At 58.3% G+C, this 24994-nt stretch overlaps 2 protein-coding genes across 2 annotated transcripts in view; both read left to right on the top strand.

Annotated features, from left to right (window-relative positions):
* Positions 1-24994, top strand: part of ALDH1L1 (aldehyde dehydrogenase 1 family member L1) — a 46940-nt gene that overhangs the window by 7686 nt on the left and 14260 nt on the right. Inside the window, exons 5-15 of the mRNA XM_082414910.1 lie at positions 232-333; positions 1082-1171; positions 2291-2428; positions 4375-4500; positions 7071-7162; positions 13529-13676; positions 15083-15202; positions 16236-16363; positions 19831-19981; positions 20943-21013; positions 23914-24019. Of these exons, the coding sequence (XP_082271036.1) occupies positions 232-333; positions 1082-1171; positions 2291-2428; positions 4375-4500; positions 7071-7162; positions 13529-13676; positions 15083-15202; positions 16236-16363; positions 19831-19981; positions 20943-21013; positions 23914-24019 (1272 nt within the window). The remainder of the gene's footprint in view (positions 1-231; positions 334-1081; positions 1172-2290; positions 2429-4374; positions 4501-7070; positions 7163-13528; positions 13677-15082; positions 15203-16235; positions 16364-19830; positions 19982-20942; positions 21014-23913; positions 24020-24994) is intronic.
* Positions 22611-23907, top strand: LOC309638675 (uncharacterized protein). The gene is made up of 2 exons (XM_082414911.1): positions 22611-22834; positions 22904-23907. Exons 1-2 carry the CDS (start codon positions 22616-22618, stop codon positions 23207-23209), a joined length of 525 nt encoding a protein of 174 aa, XP_082271037.1. The 5' UTR covers positions 22611-22615; the 3' UTR covers positions 23210-23907.

The following is a 24994-nucleotide window of genomic DNA, read 5'->3' as shown; positions in this document are numbered from 1 at the left end:
CTTGTGTGGGAGAGAGGGTGGGGTCTTGCACTCATTGCTGAGACTGGAAGTAGATTCGAACTAATTTTACCTGTCCCTACAGCACCCATTCCGTGGGTGCCCGTCACGTGCCCGCGTGGTTCCAGGTGGGTCTGTTCAGTGAGTGGCCTGGTCCAGACTCAGTGTGAACCCAGGGTCTGGGAGTTGGGGGGCCCTAATGTTGGGGACACCAACCAACCCGTGTCTCCCCAGGTTCAGGCCGTGAAGCTGATCGCTGAGGGCAGAGCCCCCAGGCTCCCTCAGCCTGAGGACGGCGCCACCTACGAGGGGATTCAGAAGAAGGAAACAGCCCAGGTGAGTGCCAGGGCCCTGCCCACCCAAAGCCTGCCTGTGCCCGGGCTGGGGAAAACGGGCGGCCAGGACGTACCTGTTTAAGGCCAGAAGAAAGAGCAGCCCCAGTGCAGGAAGCATGAGCTAGGCTCGAGTGGCACCTGGACAGGCAGGGAACAGGGTCTGTTTGGGTTCTTCCCGGTTCCTCCTTAGGAAGAGGTAGGCGGGGCGCTCAGGGAGAAGAGCTGGTGGGGGGGGAGGGTGTAAGAATCAGCTGTGGTGCTGGCTCCTCATGTCTGAGATGAGACACCAGAGGGAATTCAGCTTCCCGGGGCTGTCGCAGGTCGGGAGCCTAGGTGGGCCCATGGGCTGTACCTGTGCTCAGGGCTCGCGGGGCGCTCTGTCGGGATCTGTGGGAGCCCTGTAAGTGAGGAGAAGCCGCCAGGGGGGAGGGATGGGGTGGGACAGGCCTGCACTTTGTGTAGGGCCTTGGACTTCTTGACCACAGAACATTATCTCCCACAAGCCATCCTGGAGTTCACATCCCATGAAAGACTGAGGGTCCACGCGCACCCAGAGCCGGGTTGCCAGGGGAAGGCCCAGCCCAGCTCTGGGCCTCGGACTGGAGTCGAGAGGAAGCCAGACTTCCCAGCCCGTGCCCAGGGGTCCACCCAGTGTCAGGGTCATCAGGACAGGAGGGGAGGCCAGAGGTGTTGCCCAGATGGTCAGGGAGCGGGGAGAGACCGCTGAGCACACACGTCCTGCCCCGCAGATCAACTGGGAGCAGCCCGCAGAGGCCATTCATAACTGGATCCGCGGGAACGACAAGGTGCCGGGTGCCTGGACGGAGGCCTGTGGGCAGGTGTGTCCCTGCGTGGCCGGGACGGGCTGTGCTCCGTGTGTGTCCCCCGGCTGCATATCTATCAGAATGCGGCTGAGCTAAGCGGTACATAGCCATCGGCCAGACCCCCAACGCCGGCCAGGTGCCCCGGCCCCCTCGGCCTCTCCCTCGGGACCCGTGGCTGAAGGAGAGGAGCCGGCATGGAGCAAGGCCGCTGGCAGCTCTGGGGTCGAGCTGTGTTGGTTGTTCAACTCTCAGTCCCGGGCTGCCAAAAGTTCCGAAATAGCAGAAGTAAAACCGATGAATCGGAGAAGTACTGCTAAGTAAGTTTATTGTGCACACACGGAAAAGTCAGTTCCGGAACCGGGAGCCCTCAGACCACACGCGGTCTATTGGTGAGCTTGCGAATTGAGGAGGCAGGGACTGGTTATAACAAGAATTTTCTCAAATGGTAGGGATTTGGCTAACGGTTCCTTCATATCAATTTTGAGGAACAGTTCAAATTTTGCTTACGATTTCCAGAGACACAAGCAAGACGTGACTAAGGTCAAGGTGGTCTTGACCAACTTGCAAAATAAGCTAAATTAAGCTCTGCTCGTGTGACTGAACTGGTTTTGTCTGCTCAGGGACTTTTCAAGGCTGGTCCGCATTTGTGTTTGATTGGAGCAGCTCTCAGAGACCCCAGGCCCAGCCCTGACTTGCCTTTGCCCCCGGGGGTGGGGCCCTTTGGCCGAGCCCCGTCGAGGGCAGCCCTGTCCTCCAGGAAGCCCCCGGCCGTCCCAACCCCTGCTCACAGGCTGGCTGCCAGACCATCCGGGGTCTCTGCTGCCTGCGCCGCCACCAGACCCTTTGCACAGTAGCCAGGGCTTGGTGGTGTCCCCAGGCAGCACCCTCACCCGGTGATGCTGCCGCAGACCTCCTGCCGCTGTCTGTCCCCCCGGGTCAGAGGTCACGGGCCAATGTGCGGTGACGTAGGGCCCCTCCGAGGCCTCAGTGCCTTCTCCAGGTCTCGTCTGTGCCCCCGTTTGTGCCCTGACCCTCACCCCCCACCCCGTGATTCCCAGCCCCCCTCAGCCCCTCCTGGTCCGCCACAGTGGGCCTCTCTCAACCAGCACCTTCTGGTTTTCCTGTCCTCAACAGAAGCTGACGTTTTTCGGCTCGACGCTGAGCACTGAAGGCCTGGTGCCCGAGGGAGAAACTTTGCCCATCCCCGGAGCCCATCGGCCAGGGGTGGTCACCGAAGCGGGACTGATCCTCTTCGGGAATGACGACCGAATGGTAACGTTGCTGCTGTGGGTCCCCTGTCCGTACTGTAGGCTCAGGGCCACACACGCCTGTCCGGGGGCTCGGGCCCCACAGGGAGACTCCAGGCTTTTCTGGAGAAAACAGGGGAAAAGGAGACCACAGGCTCCAGGAGGGAAGACCCTCGACTGCTGGGTCGGCCTACTTCTTCCCTGTCCCGGGAAGGCTGGCCCTGGGCTCTTCCTGCCCAGGTGCCCCCACCCAAGCTGGGTGCCCTGGGTGGGTGTCAGAGTTGGGGAGGCCCTCTCCGGGGAGCCCGGAACTGGAGTCCGGGTGCCCAAGGCACGGTCATTGGACCTCTGTACCTCAGTTTCCTTCTCTTTGAACAAGGAAGCCACACCGGGCACATAACATGCTCTGACTCACCTTAGAGGAGTGCAGCTCAGAGTGACAGCTACGATTTATGCAACTAAATATTTATAGCATGCCTACGTGCCAGGCACTGTTGTAAAACAGTTGGATGATTTAATTTAGTTTTCCCAACAACCGTATGAGACATGTATCAGTACTATACCTATTTTACCGAGTAGAAAACTGAAGCAAAGAGGTTAAATCACCTGCCCATCTTCACCCAGGCTAGCCTGTGGCAGAGCTGGGAGTCCAGCCCTAGCTAGCTCTCTGGCTCTGAGGCCCACCGCTCAGCCGTGATACTCCGCCTTAGTGCTCACCCCACGCAGCGGTGGGCAGATCTGGGCCTTAAGGTACCAGGGGCAGAGAAGAAGGAGGATAGGCAGGGGTCTTCGAGCACTTCTGGGAATGTCAGCAAATACTGTGGATGTTGAACGCTTGGTAGCGGTGGCACGTACAGGCCAGGTGGGTGTGGAGCAGCTTTGCTCGGACCGGCGTGAGCTCACGCTGGGTGCCCACCCTGCTGGCCCGAGGCTGCCTGCAGTCTACAGTGACTGGGTGTTTCAGGTATCCGTGGTCGATGCCTTCAGACGCCACGTGTCTGTCCTGGATCACGTTCCCAAAGCAGGTCTGAAACAGAGTGCTAGTTCTTGTGAGTTATCGAGGGAAGCGGCCAGGGCAGAGGAAAACGCTCAGCAAAGATACAGGTCTGGAGCCGTACAGCCTCCTTCTGCCCCCCCGGGCAGGCTCTGCGCTGTGAATTGCTTCTGCCGACTCTGCCCCCGCACCCTCACGTCACTCAGGCCTGGGTTTCTGCCCCCACTGGGGCAGGGTGAGGGGCAGCGAGGCGCAGCCCCTGGGCTTCTCTGCATGATCGTGACCGTGCTTACCCACCAACAGCGGTCAAGGAGAAGGGTGCAGGTGTAGACCTCTAGCGGCGGGCGGAGGAGGGAGGAGGGGTTGCGCTAAGTCCTCCCTGAATCCGTGAGGCCAGCAAAGTAAAGAAGCAGCCTTCGCGGAGACCCTTGGTTGAGCGTCTTTCAGGAACTTCCGGCTGCGGCCTGGCTGGGCTTTAGCTCCAGAAAGCTCCGGAGCATCTTTGGAAGGCAGCAGAGGTGGGCAGTCAGCCGGGAGCCCGGCTCTGGTTCCGTCCGGTGTGAGCAGAAGGTGCCGTTTTCCTAGACCACTGTTACCCGACAGACGCGGTCTCTGCCGTGAGCTCACCTGCTTCTCCGCCCCGAGGGGCACCTGATGACCTCTGCCAGGTTTCTAGGGAGTTTCTGGAAGCTTGGCTCTTGGGTGATTCGTTGTTTTCTCCATTGACTTTCAAGGCAGTGCTTGAATTACTTTAGTCTAACGAGTAGGCATCAGTTTTGTAGCGTAACCCAACCATTACAGGTTTTCGAGCTTGAGAGCGTGGTGGGGTGGATGGCAGGTAAGGAGCTCGAGTGAGTCCCTACGGCAGCAGCCTCCTTGCCCTATCTGGGCTCCCGGGCCTGCCTCCGGGGAGGATGGAGACGAGCGTGTGCCCACCGCTCAGGCAGCCTCGGGTCCTGACAGCCTTCCTTTTGCAGCTGCTGGTGAAGAACATCCAGCTGGAGGATGGCAAGATGATCCCAGCCTCTCAGTTCTTCAGGGGAGCAGACAGCACTGGCCTCGAGCTGACGGAGGAGGACCTGGTCATGGCAGAGGCTGTGCGGGTAAGAGACACCTGCGGGGCTACCGTCGGGTGGGGCAGGTCGTGCACAGCAGGTGCGTTTCGCAAATCGCACCCCCCGGGGTCGGGCTGTGTACACCCTCTAAGGACGTATGTCCTGGCCCCGGGCACAGTGTTGGTCCTGTCCTGTCACGGGGCTTCCTGATGCCCCCTGCCCTTCCTTCCTGTGCCACTGGGACCTAGGATTGGCTGCTGGGTCCGACTCCTCTGGGGACACACTGTCAACAGTGGGCAGATAGAATAGCTGAAGGACCCAGCTGTCCTGCCGTAGGGCATGTGCGCCGGAACCTTCCGGAAAGGCTTCCCGAGAGGGAGACCCCCACGTGGTCACCAGCACAGCTGTCACAGTCGGCCACCCTGGACTCTGGGCCACCCCGCCCGTGTGCCACTGGACACCGCTGCCCTCTAGGAGGCCCGGTGTCGCCCCCACCTGGAGTCCAGGCATCGGCCACTTCCCAGGACCGCCCCTCCTGCTCTCTGCTCCACCACCCTCTCCCTGGAAGGCGTGGTTTTGAGGGTGTTTAGCTGTGTCGCTCAGAGGGCGCTGGATGGATTTTCAGCTGTTCAGTCATTCGGTCGTGGGTTTGCTTATTTGAGATACACGTCCAGACACGAGGGGTGTGATGGTCGGCAGTGTCTCTGCTGTCATGTGTGTCCCTTCTCACAGGGAAGAGAGCCAGCGAACGACCAGGCAAGGGAATAAAATAATTTCCGACGGGAGATGTGCTCAGAGGGCAGTAACGGTGATGGGAACGAGGTGCCTGGAGGCCGGGGATGCTGCAGAAGGGAGGTCGGGGAAGGCCACCCTGGGTAGGGAGGTGGTTTGTGCTGAGACCCAGGTGGAGAGAGACGGCAGGCACAGCACATGCCGAGGCCCTGAGAGCCGGGGAGACACGGAGGGCCAGGCGGCGGCCGCGGGGCGACCGGGTGCTCGTGACCAGTGCGGACGCAGGACCCAGCAAGGGCGGGCGGGGGAGCCTGCCGGTCCGGGGGGCACCGAGCACCTCCTCAGATGGAGGCTGAACTTTCTGAATGTCTATTAAAAAAAAAGCGCCTGTTCATTCAAGAAGTATTCTTGGAGCAATTGCTCTGGCCCTGGGCCTGAGCCTGCCCTGGGGTTACGGGGCCAGCTGGACAGACTGCCTTCTGGAGCTTGTGGCCGAGTGGTACCAGGATGGCTGAGGCTGGTGGCAGAAGAGGTAACAGCTTAGTGGCAGCTGTTAGGACCTCAGTGCCGCTGGCCGTGAGGCCAACAGTCATAAGAAAAGCAGATGCTTCTAGAGTGTCCGGGTTGCTCTAAACTGAGTTCCGGCTGTGCAGCAGAGGCCTCACGGGCTCCCGCACCCCGAGCTCTGCCAGCCTCATTCCGGGGATGCCCCCAGGGCTGCCCCCAGCCCCTTGCCCAGATGAGGAGACCGAGGCAGGGGAGGCTGCCTGCATCTGACGGCTTGTCAGGGGCCGAGCCGGGGTCTGGACGAGGCCACGCGGCCGCTCGGGTTCCACACACCCCAGGAGGGCCGGCGTGCAGCGCCCACACAGTGACAGTGACTGCTGGCCCCAGGCTGAGCGAGCGTTGCAGTCAATGAAGGTTTTGGGCAAGAGGTGATTTAGCAGTTGACCTTGAAGGATGCCCAGGATTGAGTGTGAGCTGGGGGTTCAAGGAAGCATGTCACCAGAGGGTGAGAGCCTGGGTGGAGGCCCGGGGAGAAGGCGCAGTTGTGTGGGGCGGGGGTGGCTCGGGACGGCTGCTGATGGTCCCCAGGAGGATGGGGGGCGGGAGCAAATCCAGGGCAGCCTCCTGAGAGAGGCCAGGGAGGGTCAGCCTAGGGGTCACTGGGGGCTGGTCCTGGTTGGGCCACAGCCTGGAGCCCGGCCTGAGTGTGGGCCTCCCGGCTCCTGCCCTGAAAGGCCCGACTGGGAGCTGCCCCGCGAGCAGTCGTCCCATAGTGTCCCGTCGTGTTCCATCATGACCCATAGGATGGCCCTCCTGTGCTGCCCACTCGGCTCTCACTGCCCTGTCCACGCTCGTCCACGAGGCCGGGGGCAGGAACCACTGCCCTCCACAGGCCCGGGGCAGAGGGGCACAGAGCCAGCTAGCCTCTCTGTGAGGACAAGACCCAGGGCTTCCAAGCCCCCTCGGTGGCCCCGTTCACTCACAGAACCACCCCCCACTTTGCTGTCCCTTCCACGTGGCAGCACCCACGCACAGTGTCACGCGGGGACGCCCACCCCGGGCAACCCTCCAGGTGGGGCTGGCGGGGGGCGGGTCTCGGGAGCAGCTCCAGCACATCCGCCCTCCCGCCCCCCCTGGACCAGCGTGGGGACCCCTGCGAAGCTGCGGTCAGGGTGAGGTGGGTGTGCGGACAGCAGCCTGGGCTCCTGCTGCCCCAGGGAGGCTATCACCCCAGTACCATGAGGCACCGGGAGCGTCAGAGAGCGGAGTGGACGGGCCAGCCTGGCGCCGGGCGGTGCGCACGCACCCGGGGCTGTTCCCACCCCCGCCGCTCGCGCCTGGGCCCCGGGAGCTGTGTGCTCACCGCTCCTGCTTCCCAGGGTGCCTGGAAACGGATTCTCCCCAACGTCCTGGAGGTGGAAGACTCCACTGACTTCTTCAAGTCGGGGGCCGCGTCGGTGGACGTCGTCAGGTAAGGCCTGGAGTGGGGCTGGTGTCCCAGGTGTCTCTGGGTCAGGAGTCACCCGAAAACGGAGTGGCAGGAAACCATGTGGGTCAGGGATCCAGAAAGGACGCACGTGTGCAGGCCTCGGGCCCACCAGGAGTGGACCAGCGGGAGCTGGGACAGCTGGGCGGGCGTGTCCTCCCCCAGGCTGTGTCGTGTCCCCAGAGCGGCCACTCTGGGACTTGGACGTCTAGCTGGTGGGTCCCGGCTCTGCAAACGTGAGACCAGCAAGCAGACAGGTGCGGTCCACTGCCCTAACTGGTCTCAGTGGCCACAAGCCCACCCAGATTCAAGGGCAGGGGCGGGACTGAGACCCACCACCCCTCATGGGAGGAAGATCAAACAGTGTGTGGCTCTTTTATTTTTTAATTTTTTATTTATTTTATTTACTTTTTAAAAGTAAATTTATTTATTTAGTTTTGGCTGCGTTGGGTCTTCGTTGCTGCACGCGGGCTTTCTCTAGTTGCGGCGAGCGGGGACTACTCTTCGTTGTGGTGCGCGGGCTTCTCATTGCGGTGGCTTCTCTTGTTGCAGAGCACGGGCTCTAGGCTTGCGGGCTTCAGTAGTTGTGGCACGTGGGCTCAGTAATTGTGGCTCGCGAGCTCTAGAGTGCAGGCTCAGTATTTGTGGCTCACGGGCTTAGTTGCTCCGCAGCATGTGGGATTTTCCCAGACCAGGGCTCAAACCCGTGTCGCCTGCATTGGCTGGCAGATTCTTAAACACTGCACCACCAGGGAAGCCCTGTGCGGCTCTTTTAAAACTTCCACAAGCCCAACACCCCCGTGAAAGCCAGCATGTGTGGGGAGGGACCAGGCAGGTCGGGCCTGGCACAGGTGGGCACGTTGGGCCGGAGCACAGGCAGTCAGGGAATCATGATTGCAACTCTTTCTATTTCATTTTATTTTTTGAAAAGGATAGTTGTTTATTTTTTTTAAGTCTTTATTGAATTTGCTGCAATATTGCTTCTGTTTTACGTTTTGGTTTTTTGGCTGCAAGGCATGTGGGATCTTAGCTCCCCAACCAGGGATCCAACCCACACCCCCTACATTTTAAGGCAAAGCCTTAACCACTGGACCGCCAGGGGAGTCCCGCAAGTCTTTTTAAATTTTAGGAGTGACTTCACGTGCAGTGAGGTGCACGGATCTTGAGAAAACAGTTTGGTAGCTTTGATTTAACATGTGTAATGCACACGTTATAGCACATGTATAATGTATATATTATGTGATATGTATCGTATCTCACAAGCTACACCTTGATGAAGACATGGGCCCCAGCCTCACTCCAGGGGATCCGTCCTGCCCCTCCCCAGTCGGCGGCCCCCAGGGATGATCTGTCACCACAGATCAGGTCACCCAGTCTTCAACTTCATGTGAACTGTCCCTCTTGCCCTTTAACAGGGGTAATAAGTTCTAATTTGTATAAAGAGAAGGATAATTTTGCATCTGTATTCATCAGGGATATTAGCTTGTAGTTTTGTTTCTTCTGATGTCACTATCTGGCTCAGGTATCAGGGTAACGCCGACCTCGTAAAGTGAGTTTGGGAGTGTTTCTTCCCCTTCCGTTTTTTTGGAAGAGTGTGAGAAGGATTGGTATTAATTCTTTTTAAATGTTGGGTGGGATTCACCAGGTTTTCCCTGGTGAATCCCACCCAAAGTCCTGGGCTTTTCTTTGTTGGGAGGTTTTCGATCACCAATTCAGTCTCCTTACTTGTTATTGGTCTGTTCAGATTGTCTGTTTCTTTATGATTCAGTGTTGGTAGGTTGTGTGTTTCTGGGAATTTATCCATTTCTTCTGGGTCATTCAATTTGTTGATGTGTAATTGTTCACAGGAGTCTCTTATGATCCTTTTTATCCGTGTGGTATCTGTTGTATTGTCTCCTCTTTCATCTAATTTTTTTGTTTTAGTCTTATCTTTTTCCTTAGTCTACCTAAAGATTTGTCTCCTTTTTTTATCTTTTCAAAAAGCCAACTCTTAGTTTTGTTGATCTTTTCTACTGTTTTTTTCCCCCCGGTTTCTGTTTTATTTATTTCCACTCTGATCTTTGTTATTTCCTTTCTTCTGTTACCTTTTGGCTTAGTTTGTTCTTCTTGTTCTGATTCCTTGAGGTGTAAAATTAAGTTGTTTATTTGAGATTTTTTTTCTTCAGACAGACATTGATCACCATACACTTCCCTTTAAGAACTCTTTCTGTGTCCTATAAGTTTTGGTATGTTGTGTTTCCTCTTTCATTTGTCTCAAGATAGTTTTTGATTTCCCGTTTGATTTCTTTGGCCCATTGGTTGTTCAGGTGTGTGTTGTTTAGTATCCGCATTTTTTTGAATTTAGTTTTCCTCCAGTTTTTGATTTCTAGTGTCTACCATTGTGGATAGAAAAGATGCTTGGTATGATTTCAGTCTTCTTAAATTTGTTAAGACATGCTTTGTGACCTAACCTGTGATCTGTCCTTGAGAAGAATTTGTGCCGTGCTGCTGGGTGGAATATTCTGTGTATGTGTGTTAGGTCCGTTTCATCCACAGAGTTAAGTCCCCTGTTTGCCTATTGATCTTCTGCTTGGATATTCTATGCATTGTTGAAAGTGAGGTATTGAAATCTCATGGATTTTTTGTGATGCTATTTCTCCCTTCAGTTATCTTACTATTTGTTTCATACATTTAGGTGGCCTGATGTTGGGTGCACATATGTTTATAATTGTTATATCTTCCTGGTAAATTGACCCTTTAACCATTGTACAATGTTCTTTTTTTCTTGACAGTTTTTGATTTAAAATCTATCTTGTCTAATAAGTGTATGGCTACCCCAGCTCTCTTTTGATTATTATTTGCATGGAATACCTTTACTATCCTTTTACTTTCAGCCTTTTTGCATATTTTCATCTAAAGTGAATCTCTTGTGGTATATGGATGGATGCTGTTTTTATCCAGTCTTATAACCTATGTTTTTAATAGGAGAGTTCAATCCATTTCCATTTAACCAGATTACTGATAAAGGATTTACTTCTGCTGTCTGTCTGTTTCCTGTCTGTCTTTTATGCTTTTTGTTCCTCAGTTTCTCTATCACTGCCTTTTTCTGGTACTATACCACTTTGATTCCCTTTTTTTTTTTTTTTTTAGCTATTTCTTAATTACCTTGGAGATTGCAGTTAACATCTTTAACTTACAACAATGTAGTTTGAATAATACCAACTTAATTTCAATAAAATATAAACACTCGTATCCTATATATAGTCACCCCACCCCTTTATATTGTTATTATCCTAGATTACTTCTTTATACATTGAATACCCATTAATATAGGCGTTAAATTTTTGTTTTATATATTTGCCCATTATGTAATATAGTAAAAGGGGAGAAGTTGCGAGCCATACCAAAAGTACAATAATACTGGCTTTCCTATTTACCTACGTAGTTACCTTTGCTAGTGTTCTTTACCTTTCCATATGGCTTTGAGTTACTGTTTACTGTCCTTTCATTTCAGCCTGAAAGACTCCCTTTAGGGCAAGTTTACTAGCAATGAACTCCCTCAGCTTTTGTTTATCTGGAGATGTCTTAATTTCTCCTTCATTCTTGAAAGATAGTTTTGATGCATATGGAATTCTTGGTTGACACTTTTTTTTCTTTCAGGACTTTAAATAAGCCATCCCACTGCCTTCTGGCTTTCATGGGTTTTGGGGGGAGAATCAGGTTGTAATCTTTTTTTTTTTTTTTTTTAATTTATTTATTTATTTATTTATGGCTGTGTTGGGTCTTCGTTTCTGTGCGAAGGCTTTCTCTAGCTGCGGAGAGCGGGGGCCACTCTTCATCGCGGTGCGCGGGCCTCTCACTGTCGCGGCCTCTCTTGTTGCGGAGCACAGGCTCCAGACGCACAGGCTCAGCAGTTGTGGCTCACGGGCCCAGCTGCTCTGCGGCATGTGGGACCTTCCCAGACCAGGGCTCGAACCCGTGTCCTCTGCATTGGCAGGCAGATTCTCAACCACTGCGCCACCAGGGAAGCCCAGGTTGTAATCTTATTGAGGATCCTTTGTGTGTGATCAGCTTCTCTCTTGCTGCTTTCCAAATTCCATCCTTGTCTTTGGGTCTCAGCAGGTTGACTGTCACGTGTCTTGGTGTGATTCTCTGAGTTTATCCCGCTTGGAGTTCATTGAGCTTCTTGAATGTGTATATTCATGTGTTTCCTCAGATTTGGGAACTTTGGGGGCATTATTTCTTCAAATATTTTTTCTGTCCTGTTCTATCTCTTCTCTGGACCTGGTATGATGAGTATGATCTGACGATGATGTTCCACTGGTCCCTGAGGCTCATTTTCATTTTCATTCTTTTTTATTTATTTATTTATTTATGGCTCTGTTGGGTCTTCGTTTCTGTGCGAGGGCTTTCTCTAGTTGCGGCAAGTGGGGGCCACTCTTCATCGCGGTGCGCGGGCCTCTCACTATCGCGGCCTCTCTTGTTGTGGAGCACAGGCTCCAGACGCGCAGGCTCAGTAGTTGTGGCTCATGGGCCCGGTTACTCCGCGGCATGTGGGATCTTCCCAGACCAGGGCTCGAACCCGTGTCCCCTGCATTGGCAGGCAGACTCTCAACCACTGCGCCACCAGGGAAGCCCCATCATTTTCATTCTTACTCATTCTTTTTTCTTTCTACTCCTCATACTGGATAATTTCAAGTTCACGATCTTTTCTTTTGCTTGTTCAGATGTGCTCTTGAAGCCTCTAGTGAGTGTTTCATTTCAGTTATTGTATCTGTCAGCTTGAGAATTTGTTTGGATTATTATTATAATTTCTATCTCTTTCTTGATATTCTCATTTTTTTCATAGTCATTTTCCTAGTTTCCTTTAAGTCATTGAACACATTTAAGATGGTTGATTTAATGTCTTTGATAATAATCCCTAGGGATGGTTTCTTCCAAACTCTTTTTTCCTGTAAATGGGCCTGTTTCTTTGTACGTTTTGCAATTTTTTGCCAAACTGGACATTTTGAGTGTAATCCTGTGTCAGTTCTGAGAATCTGATTCTGTCGCTCCGGGGAGATTGTTAAATCTTGCTTGTTGAGGGTTGGAGCCATCCATTTGTGACTTTTCCAAACTTTTCTTTGCATGGTGTGTATTCCTTGTTGTGTGTAATCATTGAAGTTTCTCTTCTGTTATCCCTTTGGTCATACACACTATGCAAAGCATGTATGGGATTGGCCAGCCTTTGGGCCAGCCCCTCAGCGATCAAAAGCAGCCTCAGCGCTCGGAACCCACGACCTAGATGTGTGGAGGACGAGGTCCTCATTGCCCCCCAACCCCCGCCTCCAGGAGGCCACGGCAGGAGTGACCTGCTGCCACTGCCGCCTCCTGCCCTGGGGGTGGAAAGGCTGGAAGTTACTGCCACAGCCCAGCTCTTCACCATGTTCTCCCCTGGAAACTGCAAGTGTCGATGAGACTCGAGAATTCCAAAGCATTTGATTCAGACAATTCCTGCCTGTTCAATAGTTGTTTAGGTGGAGGGATGGATTTTTGGAGCTTCTTGCTCTGCCATTTTGTGTCTATAAATGGGCTTTTATTTCTCTTGGGTAAATACCTAAAAGTGTTGGGAAGTATATGTTTAATTTTTAGGGAACTGCCAAAGTGCTTTGCAAAGTGGCTTCCAAAGTACTGTTTTACAATCCCACCAGCAGGGTACGAGGGTTCAGGTGCTCTGCACCCTCACCAGTGGTTGGTATGGTCAGGCTTTTAAGTTTAGTTATGCTGGTAAGTACGGAGCCGAATCTCGTTGTGGTTGGTTTGCATTTCCTATTGACGAGTGATGCGGAGCATCTTTTCATATGCTTATTTGCCGTCCATATTTCTTCCTTGGTGAAGCACCTGGTCGATCTTTTGCCTATTTTCACTTGGATTTTTTTCTTAGAATTGATTTTAAGAATTATTTACATATTCTGAAGCCGAGTCTTTTATCAGGTATGTGATTTGGAAATATTTTCTCCCAATCTGTGGCTCGTCTTTTCATTCTTTTCACACTGTCTTTCAATGATTATTATTAATCTTCTATTAATTATTACCACGTGGATTGTCTCATTTACTCATCAGGAAATAGTAGAGGAGCCATGATTGGTCCAATTTTACAGGCAAAGAAACTAGGCTCAGAGCAATTGGTCACTTGCCCAAGGTCACAAATTCGTAAGTGGTGGAGCCAGAACTTGAAACCAGAGCCTCTGAATCCACGGACGGGGCTTTTAACCCTAACTCTAGACTGACACCCACGCCTCGGGGGCTGAGATGAGCCACCACCTCTGCCGCTAGAACCAGGCAGGTCTGTCAGGCCTCCTCCAGGCCCTCGCTTTTCCATCTTCCCTCCAGATTGGTTGAGGAAGTGAAGGAGCTGTGTGATGGCCTGGAGTTAGAAAATGAAGACATCTACATGGCAACCACCTTCGGGGACTTCATCCAGCTGTTAGTGAGAAAGATGCGAGGGGACAACACGGAGAGCAAGTGTGTCATCGACCACGTGAGTCCTGGGACCCCCACGCAGGCCCGGCCTGGGTGTCATCGACCACGTGAGTCCCGGGCCCCCCACGCGGGCCCGGCCTGGGTGTCATCGACCACGTGAGTCCCGGGCCCCCCACGCGGGCCCGGCCTGGGTGTCATCGACCACGTGAGTCCCGGGCCCCCCACGCGGGCCCTGCCTGGGTGTCATCGACCACGTGAGTCCCGGGCCCCCCACGCGGGCCCGGCCTGCACACCCCTCAGGCACGCATACCTGTGGATCCACAGTGACACTTGGGAGAAGCCTGGATGTCCAGAAGCTTTAGTGACCCAAGCTTCCCTTGGTAATTCCAAATAGCCTAAAGATGCCAGGCGGTAGGACAAACTCAACAGAGGAAATTGTTGTCTAAGACTCAGTCAGGGGACAAGTTCGGTCCCAAGACAGGAGACAGGGTATTAAGGAGAGACTTTTACAGTGTGCTTCTCTCTTCACCCCCTTTCTCCTTTGGTGGGTTTCCTGGCGTGGCTTCCTGCCCTGCCAACTCATCCTGTACCCCGGGTGACCCTCGCCCCTAGTCCCGGCCCCACCACCTCCCAGCAATGGCAGCGGCTTCCTGCTGGTGTCAGCCTCTGGCTTGACTCGTGGCTTCTCAGCTCTTCCATCACCTGTGCAACCAGTCACCTGTGTGAAATTCCGTTGGTTGAAACAAAAGAGAGAGAAAGGGATTGGGAATGTTCTCCCAATAAGGAAAACGAATGATCCTCTACATTCAACTTGTATATATGAAGTATGAGGAAGTAACTGCAAATCAGTTTTTTAAAGAAACTGTGGAAAAACCATCCCTGGGGTATCTCTGTAGACTACCAACTCCTATGGGAATTAGCTTTGTGATAGTTTGTCTGGCTGGTGCTTTGGAACAAGGGCTGATGAAGAAAGTACAGGTGACCAGGGTGGACACCAGGCTGGCCTTAGGGTTGTGCACAAATGACTGCGGAAGGAGGGCCGGCATCCCAGAGGCTCCGCGTTCAGCGTGAGATTGCAGGCCCGAGGGGCAGTGAGCGGGGGCCGCATCGTGTCTGGGGGCCGCAAGTGCTGTCTGCCCACTGGCGCTTCCTGTGTGCGGAGGCCACGCAACCAGCCCAAGGTCAGTGGCAGAGCCGGGGCTCCAGCCGGTCAGTCTAGCTGCGGAGTCTGGCCCTCCATCTCTTCTTATCACTCAGCTGCCACCTCTGCCCACACAACAGCTCCCTGGGCAGCAGGGCTGGATCCGACGAGGAGGCCGAGGAGGCCGGGCTCTTGCTTGTGTATTTGGGGTGGGGGGGGCAGGGCGAGTGGTCCCTGTGTCTCTGGTGGGGTCGTGCCCATCAAGGATGCCCGTTCGCGAAGAATCTACACTGCAGCTCCGGCCTGTGGCCCTTCGTCCCCAGGTGGAAAAGACCGTGAACAAGCTGACCCTCCGAATGCCCCACCAGCTCTTCATCGGAGGCGCGTTTGTGGACGCCGAGGGCGCCAAGACCTATGAGACCATCAACCCGACAGACGGAAGTGTGAGTGCAGGCCCAGCACCCCCTTGCCCCGCACAGGCCCCCGATGCCCCCTCTCCCATCTACTCCCCCTCCCCAGTCTGGGGGCCTCTGGGTCCCGGCTGGGGGCCTCTGCTGGGGCGAGAAAACGCTGCAGTCAGCCTCCAGCCCTTCCTACGGGAACGGCGTAGAGGCAGATGCGGTGGGGAGGGTGATGGGGACGCGGGAGGACTCTGGAGGGTCTGCAGCAGAGCTAAGCCCTCCCAAGGAGGAAACGGAGGCCATTCCCTCCCCTCCACACCTCAAGAACAACTCCAGCGTCGGGAGGGCCCCCCTCGCATCCCGGGTTTGTCAAGACGCCCTGGCTGTAGCTGTCCTGCTTAGTGCACACGTGTGGCACTGTCACTTTCGTGCACGCTCCCACACTCCTTCCTACAGACGCACACCGCAGAAGACAGGGCCTCAGAACGGTCCTCTGAGGGGAGTTTAAGAAAGTGATGGGTAGAGTGTGTGGACCCAGACAGGTGCCCTCAGGTGGGAAAGTCAGGCGCTGCCACCACAACCTCGGGGCCAGTTTTGGGAAGCCCAGGCAGGAGGCTGTGTGGATGCCTGGCGCCGGGGCCGTGGGCAGGGAGGGCACAGCCTACGTGTGGTGACCAGCAAGGAGGTGCTGGCCTCCGCCCTCCCACCCCGTCCAGGTGGCGGGAGGTATGGGGGCCTGTGCTGTCGGGAGGTGGGCACCTCGGGGCATGGGATGCAGGGGGGTCGGGCTGGCCCGCCTGCGACTGCGCCTCACTAAATTTATGGGTCTCTGCTCTCGGTTTGCAAACGCTGAGCTGACCCTCGGCCTTAACGACTGCAGCCTGAGTCCGTCACCCTGTTTGGGGTCAGCGGGAGAGTAGAGGGAAGGCCCTCGGGACGTAGGAACACGGCCCTTTCTGCAGGCCCCATCTCCCCTCGTCGTGCAGACCCTGCCCATGTCCTCCTGTCCGCCGACCTTGGCCTCCGCGGCCGCCCAGGTGGCCAGGCAGGGCTTCAGGGCTCCGCTCCACCACAGGTCATCTGCCAGGTGTCCCTGGCCCAGGTCAGCGACGTGGACCAGGCCGTGGCTGCTGCGAAGGACGCCTTTGAGCACGGGCTGTGGGGGAAGATCAGCGCGCGGGACCGGGGCCGCCTCCTGTACAGGTGGGACCTCGCCCGCACCCGCCTGCCTGTCCCGGGCCTTCCTCTCAGGCCGCGGCTGGCGCTCGCGTCCTCACGGGGGGGCGCGGTCCCGGAAGGGCAGTGTGACCACGGCCTGAGGCCCAGGGGAGGCTTCTCAGGGGAAGTAGCTTGAGAGGCAGAAGGGACTGTCCCAGGCTGGGGCCCGGGGGAGGTGCCCGGCTGGAGGGAACAGTGTGGGCGGAGACGAGGCACCGAGTGAGTGAGGGTGCGCTTCGGAGCGGAGCCGCTGCTGCAGGGTAACAGCTGCTCCTGGGCCGGCCCAGAAGGCACCGCTTGCCTGCCGGGCAGCCTGGGCCGGCGCGGGGCTCCCAGGAGCCGGTGGGCGGGGCGGGGCGGGGCGGGGCGGGGCGGGCCGGGCCCTCCCGGACCGCGCGTCCTGGCCCAGCCGGCCTCTGGCTGCCAGAGTCTCCTGTCTCACGTTCCTCTGCTGTTAAACCCTCGGCCCCGTCGGAAGTCCAGGGAAGGGTCGGGGATGCTCCGGCTCATGACCCGGGTGGGGGTGAGGTGCGGGGGAGAGCTGCTGCCCGCCCTCCTCGAGCCAGGCGGTCCCGCTGGGGAGGAGCAGGTGCCCCAGGAGGCGGGGTGGTGCTTCCAGAAGGGGGCTGCTGGCCGATGAACTGAGCGGGGTCGGGAAGCCTGCTGAGACGGCCTCAGGAAGCCGTTTTTCTCTCTGGGTCCTGGGGAGCCGGGCTGGGGCCAGGTCACACTGCGGGTCCCAGCTTGTCACTGGGCGGGAGGGCCCCCACCGTAGCCTTGCCGTCTGAAGGCCTTTTGTTTCCACTCCAGAGGCCAGAAATGCCGGGGCAGCTGCCACACAGGCAGCCAGAGAGAGGGGCCAGAGTGGTTTGCAAAACAGAACGGAGATGGTGGGTTTGGGGTGGGCGAGGGCACGCCCAGCCTGCCGTATCTCAGGAGCCATCAGTTGGAAGGCATTGGCTGGAGATCTGAGGCCCCAGAGATCTGGCAGGGCTGTGAACCCTGGCAGAGCAGGGACCCTGGTGGGCTGCCCTGAGCCAAACCGCGTCCCTCCCCGAGACCCTCTGCTGCCCTGTGGTGGCACATATTGCAATAGCCCCACTGGCCACAGGACCTTGGGGGAGGTGCCCCGAGCAGCTGCGTAGACAGACCCCTCAGGGCTCTACAGTTCCTGGTGACCCAGTTCCCTCCCAGTCCCTGGAGAGGGGCGAGACAGGATTTCCCTGGTCCATGGAGGGAAGTGGGACCCCCGTGGATGCATCACAGGAGGAAGACACCACGCAGTTACGGGAGAAGCTGGGCAGAAAGGTCCAGGGGGAGAGTCAGAGAAAGTCACCAGACACCCCCAGGAGCCAGGGAGCCGTGTACCCAGCTGCCGGAATGGACCCTGCAGAGCGGGCGGGCGTCCGTGGAAAGCTGCTGCCCTGTGCTCGCGCACTTCCTTGGGTCCACGGCCCAGAGTCTGGTGGTGGCCCGGGCTGCCGTGGTCAGGGGCCGGGGGAGGGGGTCTGAGCCGCCTGGCACCTCAGCGTCTGCCCCTCCCGGTGCCCACCCCGCAGACCTTCAGGAGGCCAGCGCTGCCTGCCCGCTCTTCCCCGACCTGGCGCTGTGCGGGGACCAGGCTCTGGCAGGCAGAAGGCACCCTCACCCAAGCTGTCCCACAGCCTCCCAAGCAGCTCAGGTGACAATTACTTAGGGACTCGTGACACGGCCACATCACGCGCACGTGGCATTTTGCACAGGTGTGGCGGGTGGAGGCATTGGGGGCTGACCAAGGAAGAAGGCGTGGCCACGAGAGCCAGCAACACACCGCAGGCTTCATCGGGCGGCACCCCACAGCGGGAGGCCCCCCGAGGCTGCAGTGGCGGAACAGGGGCGCTGCTGGGGGGAGAGGGACCTGAGAGGGGCTCCCGTGTCCGGGCGAAGTCGCCCAGCAGCACGCACGCCATGGTCTCTGTGTCAGAGGACTGGGAAGGCCCGTGGCTGTAACTGCCCGGCCTGTCTCACCAGTGGTAACAGCTGTCGGGTGAGGTTCCTGGGGGATGCATCCACTTAACGATGACTAAAAATGTGCACGTTTGGGCTGTTTTTAAAATAATTGGATGTGTAAAAGTTGGAGCTGGCGGGCTTTTGAGCTAAGGTGTCTCAGGCTGCAAACACCTTGAAAGACAGGAGACATGACAACCTAGGGGCCGACACACACAGGCCACCTCATGCTGACTTTACTATGGATTTATGTCTTTGGCCTTCTGTCCTCGTAGTTGATGGACCCCTCGTCCTTGTAATGCCAACAACACGGCGTCTCCACTGTTTGGTCTATAGTTTTTCTCAAAAAGTGACTTACCTTCGCTCCCGTACCCGGAGAGTGACCTGGCGCGTGCCTGTCTCTGCAGTGGCGGTGGGCCCTTCCGCTCAGTCCCCAGTCCCCCTCGCCAGCCCCACACTGTGTGCGCGCCGTGCACCCAGCAGGTGCCGGAGGTCGGGGAGAGCAGGAGGCCAGAGCTGTCTCCGTGCTCGCGGGAGAGGCAGGCAGTCTGGAACACCTGTCCCAGCGTATGTCTGTGCTGGTCGGAGACTTTGAAGGGCTGCGGGGTGTGATTGGTGGTGGGGGGGGGGGCCGCAGCCGGCTTCCCGGGCCTGAAAGAGGCGCAGCGGTCGGGACAGGAAGCGGGAGGGGGCGTGGGGAGAGCCGTCCAGGCGCCGGGCGGGGCTGACTTACCCGAGCACCTGGACGAGGCTGACGTGGAGGGGGAAGAGGGCGGTGGCACCATGGTCCCGGGAGGAAACGGGCAGGGCCTCGGGGCCGGTGGGCCGGGCAGGGGTTGAGGCCGCATCCTGAGTGCGGTGGGCAGCTTCGGGGTCCTGGGGTGTTCGGGCCATGCTGGCGGCCGCACCAGTGGCAGGGTGCAGAAGGAGCGGGTCGGCCGGCTTTGATCCCACGGCGGAATTCGTCACGTGCAAGACCGAGGGCTGCTCTGGATTGGTGGTCTCCACCTGCCCCTGATGCATGAGACCCTCACACGGTGGGGGCGGGCGTCCCAACTCCCAGGCGCCCACAGCAGACGCCCACAGGGACCGCTGAGGGCGGCTGGATGTGGGCTCAGCCGGAGGAGGCTGTGCAGGTACAGCCGCGTGGAGTGGTTGGTGCTTGAGCCCGGCATGCTGTCCCCGGACAAGGCCTCTTGTCGCAGAGGCAGCAGGTGTGATTAGGAAGCAGTGGATCCATCGATACCCCCGGGAGGAAGAGAGAGAGGAGAGGAGGGGGCCGGGGCACCAGGCTCACGCCCCTCCAGCCAAGGAGACGCCGCCGTCCCGTCTCACGGATGAGGACACTGAGGCCGGCACCTGAGCGAGGTGGTGCTGGCAGCGCCCCCGGCTCCTAAGGAAGGGCCCCGAAAGGGCAGGCGAGGCCATGCCCGGCCTGAGCCCGGCTCCCTCCCCGCCCCCCTCAGGCTGGCCGACCTCATGGAGAAGCACCAGGAAGAGCTGGCCACCATCGAGGCCCTGGACGCGGGGGCCGTCTACACGCTGGCCCTGAAGACCCACGTGGGCATGTCCATCCAGACCTTCCGCTACTTCGCTGGCTGGTGCGACAAGATCCAGGTGGGGCTCCCGCGGGCGTCCGGGCCGGCACGGCACTCTGCAGGCCGTGTCACAAACCACCACAACGTTGTGGCCTTAAGGAAATGCCGGTTATTCGCTCCCGGTTCTGCAGGTGGGAAGCAGGTCGGGCTGGGCTGGGCTCCGTGCCAGGGTCTCAAGGGTCGGTGTCGGGGTGTCGCTGGGCTGGGCCTTGCGGCAGCTCCGGGTAGGACCAGGTGTTAGCAGCGCCCGGGGGCAGGGCTGCGGCCGGGGCTCCTGCGGTCCTCTCTCCGGTCCTCGCCCAGCCCTCCCCACCCCATCCCTCTGACTCTCTGCTGCCACGAGCTAGAGGCCTAGAGGAGAGCCGCCTGCTCTCCCCGAGGTTCCCGTGGTTATGCTCGGCCCACCTGCACCACCTCCCCATCCTGAGGCCAACTCTGCCCTACTGTGTCATCGTACGGGCAGCTCACCAGGTCCCAGGGGTCAGGGCCTCACTTGGGGGCCATCATTGGAGGTTTTCCTGCTGCAGGCAGTGGTGGGTGAGCCCCTCCAGGGAGACCCACGGCTGCGGGGTTCTCGGGGTCTCTGCTGGGTCTGGGCTCTCACCCACTCCGAGTGCAGGCGTGAGTTCGAGGGAGGTGGGCTGCCCACTGCCTGCTCCCCATTAGCCTCTGCGTCACAGGCCTCCTGGGCCAGCACAGCCCCCAGAGGCAACTGGCCCCCACCCTGGCCCTTGTCTGCCCCAGAGGCCGTCCCTGTGCAGGACCTGCTTCCTGTCTGAGGACTCGGCCAGGCTCGGCTCCTCACCCCCTGTGGCTGCCCGCTCCGCCCGGCTCTGGACCCCTCAGCTGTCCTGTCCTGCACGAGCGGGGGATCGGGACACAGCCCCTGTCCCTCCCCGGGTCCCAGGCGCAGGCCGGCTGCCCAGAGGGGAAGGGGTGAGGGGCCAAGCCCCTCCCGGTGATGCTGCTGCTTCTTCCAGGGCGCCACCATCCCCATCAACCAGGCCAGACCCAACCGGAACCTGACCATGACCCGGAAGGAGCCCATCGGGTGAGTCACACGCCGGGCACTTTTTAGGACTGCGTGGGGGGCTCAGACGTCCTCTTTCTGTGTATTTATCAGACAGCTGTTTATTTGCCAGCCACTACCTCCCAGACACGGCAAGGGCCGGAGATGCAACGAAGAGAAAAACCAATGCAAATTCCTGTCCTCAGGGTGAAAGCAGCTTTCACCTCCACAGCCCCTGTTCCCTGCCAGGCACTATTTAACGACTTTGAGACTATAATTGTATCTATCCCTACGGTAACCCTCCATCAGTCTGGTTCATGGGGGGAAGAGAGGGCACGCCCCAAGATTTTATCTGAAGAGTGTAATGACCGGTGTACTTAAGGACAGGGAATTCCTACACAGCAGCGGGGACAGGAGCCCTCAGCGAGACCAGCCCGCGGCACAAGGAGGAGGACAGACGTCCAGTCAACACGGAAAGACTAGGTTTGGGAGGGATTTTAAACCCACAGCGAGGGGCCCCATGTTACCATCCGATGTCCAAAGGCCCGTGGGGGCAGCAGGCCTGCCTCGGCCGAGGCCACCCGGCAGTGACCGCTGAGACCTGGCGCCTTGCCCGCGAGGCTCAGTGTGGGGACTCGCTAACGCAGGACGGGGACGGGCACCCGAGGAGACGGCACGTGGCAGAGCTAAGGGCTCAGCACGTGGAGGCAGACGCCGCCGGGAGGGGCTCAGTGCCGGGGGAGAGCATGGGGTCAGGACACAGGGGCTGCAGGAACCACCCCCCCAGCAAAGAACTACCCAGCCAAGGTGTCAGCAGTGTGGAGCCAGGACCCTGCTCAGAGCCCCCTCAGGTGCAGGGGCCAGCGGCCAGTCACGTGAGTCTGCGAGGTCCCTGAGCCTCAGACCCCGCACAGGGGGCCCATCCCGTCGGACTGAGTAGGGCGCTGACCCTGCCCGGGTGCCTGGCTGCCGGGCGAGTCGGTGGGGAGGCCTTCCCTGTACTGGCGGGTGGGGGGCTTTGTTGGGGTTCGTAAGCAAGCACCACAGCCTGCGAGACTCGCGCCGCGGACTTCGGTCGTCTCACAGTCTGGGGGCCGGGGGTGTCGACTACGTGTCAGTAGAGTTGGCTCCTTCTGAGGCTGCCCCACTTGGTGCCCCTGGGCTCTGCCCTCGCGCCCACACGGCCCTCTCCCTCTGGGGGTCTGTCTCCACAGGGCTCTCCGTTCATAAGGACGGCGGTCACGTGGGGTTAGGCGCCCACCCTAATCCGGCAAGACGCCATCTTAACTAATTACACCTGGGATGGCCCTGTTTCCAGATCAGGTCCACCTGGGGCACTGGAGCTAAGTCCTCAGCGCCGGGATGTGAGGGCATGGTTCAGGGCATGGTTCAGTCTTGAGGGCAGGATGTGTCTGCTGCGTTTTCTTCTTCAGACCCTCAGCCTCCTTCTCCTCGGTGACCTCTCTCACTTCCCTGGGGGCTCTCGCCCTGCCCCCTCTGCTGCCTTGTCCCTCTGGGTGTGCTGGGTGTATGTGGGGTGAGGACCGGCTTTCCCACCCCCTCAGCACACCCCACCACTCCCAGGAAGGTGTGTGGGGCCCCGTGCCGGACCCAGGCCCCACTGCGCTCCCGCTCTCCCGGCCCATGAACCCTGTGGCTCCTCACCGACCCGTCATGCCCTTGGCCTCTGCGCGTGCCCTTCCCACTGCCGGCTCAGCTGAGCCATCGTCGTCTGGGGAGACGTTCCCTGCTGATGATGGAGGTAATGACGATGAAGAGGATGGTGGTAATGACGGTGAAGGTGATGACAGTGAAGAAGATGGTGATGAAGTGATGATGGTTAAGATGTTGACAGTGAAGATGGTGGTGACGATGGAGAGGAAGATGGTGATGAAGATCGTGGTGACGATGGTGAAGAAGATGACGGTGAAGATGGTGATGATGGTGAAGAAGATGACGGTGAAGATGGTGATGATGGTGAAGAAGATGATGGTGAAGATGGTGATGATGGTGATGAAGATGATGGTGAAGATGTTGGAGGTGATGAAGATGATGGTGAAGATGTTGGAGGTGATGAAGATGATGGTGAAGATGGTGATGATGGTGATGAAGATGATGGTGAAGATGTTGGAGGTGATGAAGACGATGGTGAAGATGAAGACGGCAGTGACGATGACAAAACAGCAGTCACTTGGTCTGCACGGGGCTCCATGTGGACAAGCTCATCTAACTGTCTGACTCACAGGGAGGGGCTGCCATCACCGAGTTCTCCGGGGTCAGGAGGAGGCAGGGCCACATGCCTCCTGGGAGCACAGGTGTCATCAGTAGGTCTCCTAGGACGTGGGGGCTCCCTCCATGGAGACACTGCCCAGCCAGAGGCTCCTCTGGGGCAAAGGGGAAGCACTGATGCTGGACACCATCTCTCAGTGCACAGCAGGCAGGCTTCGTCAGGTCCCCAGACTGACTGCGTCCTTCTTGTCCCCTCGGCACTGACCCTGGCCTGATGCCCAGGAGGACCCTCAGCCACAGCCACCTGTGGGACCCTTGACCCTGTCTCAAATCCTCCTGGTCCACACATATGACCCCTGATTCTCTCCCGCGTCCCCCCGGCCACCCCTGTGACCCCTGACTGTCTCCCAGCCCCTGCCTGCTGTCACCGCCCCATCTCCTGGTGCTGCCCGTACCCAACTGTGTCCCTAGCCTGTGTCCCATCAGAAGCTGTGCGGTGTCCCCTGCCATCACACCCTGCTGGGAAGAGGCGCTACCGCCAGACTGGACATACTGCCCCGTCAGGGCCTGGGAAGGCGGGTGTCAGCGGTCCCTCTGCGGGGCCATTGGTGCCGCATCGGGAGCCTGGCCCTGGGGTGGAGAGGCGGCGGTGGCAGGTCCACGCGGGACCCAGCCGAGCGGAGAGCCGAAGGCCTGCTTCCCTCGTCCGACAGGGTCTGTGGCATCGTCATCCCCTGGAACTACCCCTTGATGATGCTGTCCTGGAAGACGGCCGCCTGCCTGGCCGCGGGGAACACAGTGGTGATCAAGCCTGCCCAGGTGGGTGCGGGCACGTCCTGGCGGGGCCTGAGGGCTTGGAGGGCGGGTGGCACCTGCGAGGGGCGAGGGGCAAGCAGGAGGGCCCTGCGGGTGAGGGCGGCCCTCGTGGGCCGGCGCACGGGGCGGAGGCGGCCTCGGGCGGATCTGGTGGTGTTGGGGCGACGGGGCCGAGTCAGGCTAGCCGGGCTGCGCGTGCAGCTGCTTGGTGAGTGGTCGGCGGTCTTTCACAGGCACCAGCTCAGCCCCCTTGCGCGGCCCCGGGAACCAGGATCCGGGCCCTGAGGCCTGGGTGTCTGCTGTTAGAGCTGGTGCGTCAGGGCCCAGACATCCTGGGGAAGCCTCTATGTGTCCACCACCCAGGCCCCTCTCAGAGAAGCCATGTGACGGGGTCCCTCATGCAGGCTGAGGGGCCTGAGCAGGGTGCCCTGCGGTGAGGTCACCCCACGAGCCTCGGACCCTCATCTGTACTTTGGAGGGTTTAGTTAGGAGCTGAAGGTCAGATGCTGGGGCGGTGGGCCCAGGGGGTCTCACTCAGCTCCTCTGGGGCGATTTGGCCTCAAGGGTGTTAGCATAGTAAAAACCAGCAAAATGATACTGGCTTATAGTGTCTACCCTGAGTTAGGCACTCCTCAGGCATTTTAATATGCATAACAAATTTCCCAGTAATTTGCGTACATCTGCTTACTAACCCCTGAGGTGACCCTTAACCTCCCCCTTTAGTGTGGGGGCATGCTGAGAGGTCAAAGCAATTGTCCCTGGAAGGCCCCACTCCCCCAGCCCCCACAAAGTCTGGGCACCCACAGATGTACCTCTCAGCCTGAGGCCCAGCAGTGGGTGGGGCGTGGACCACCGAACCAGACGAGGAAAGTTACCCCTTTTCCTCCAGAAGAGGAGCGGCTGCTGGCTTGTGGGGCGTCGAGGGCAGGGGACGGCCGCCAGCAGGGGAAGGCAGAGCCCACTTCCCTCCTGTCCTGC

The sequence above is a fragment of the Balaenoptera physalus genome (assembly GCF_965194825.1).
Source record: "Balaenoptera physalus genome assembly, chromosome: 11".
NCBI lineage: Eukaryota > Metazoa > Chordata > Mammalia > Artiodactyla > Balaenopteridae > Balaenoptera > Balaenoptera physalus.
The sequence above is the reverse complement of the archived record's forward strand: the minus strand, read 5'-3'. Positions and strand labels throughout refer to the sequence as shown.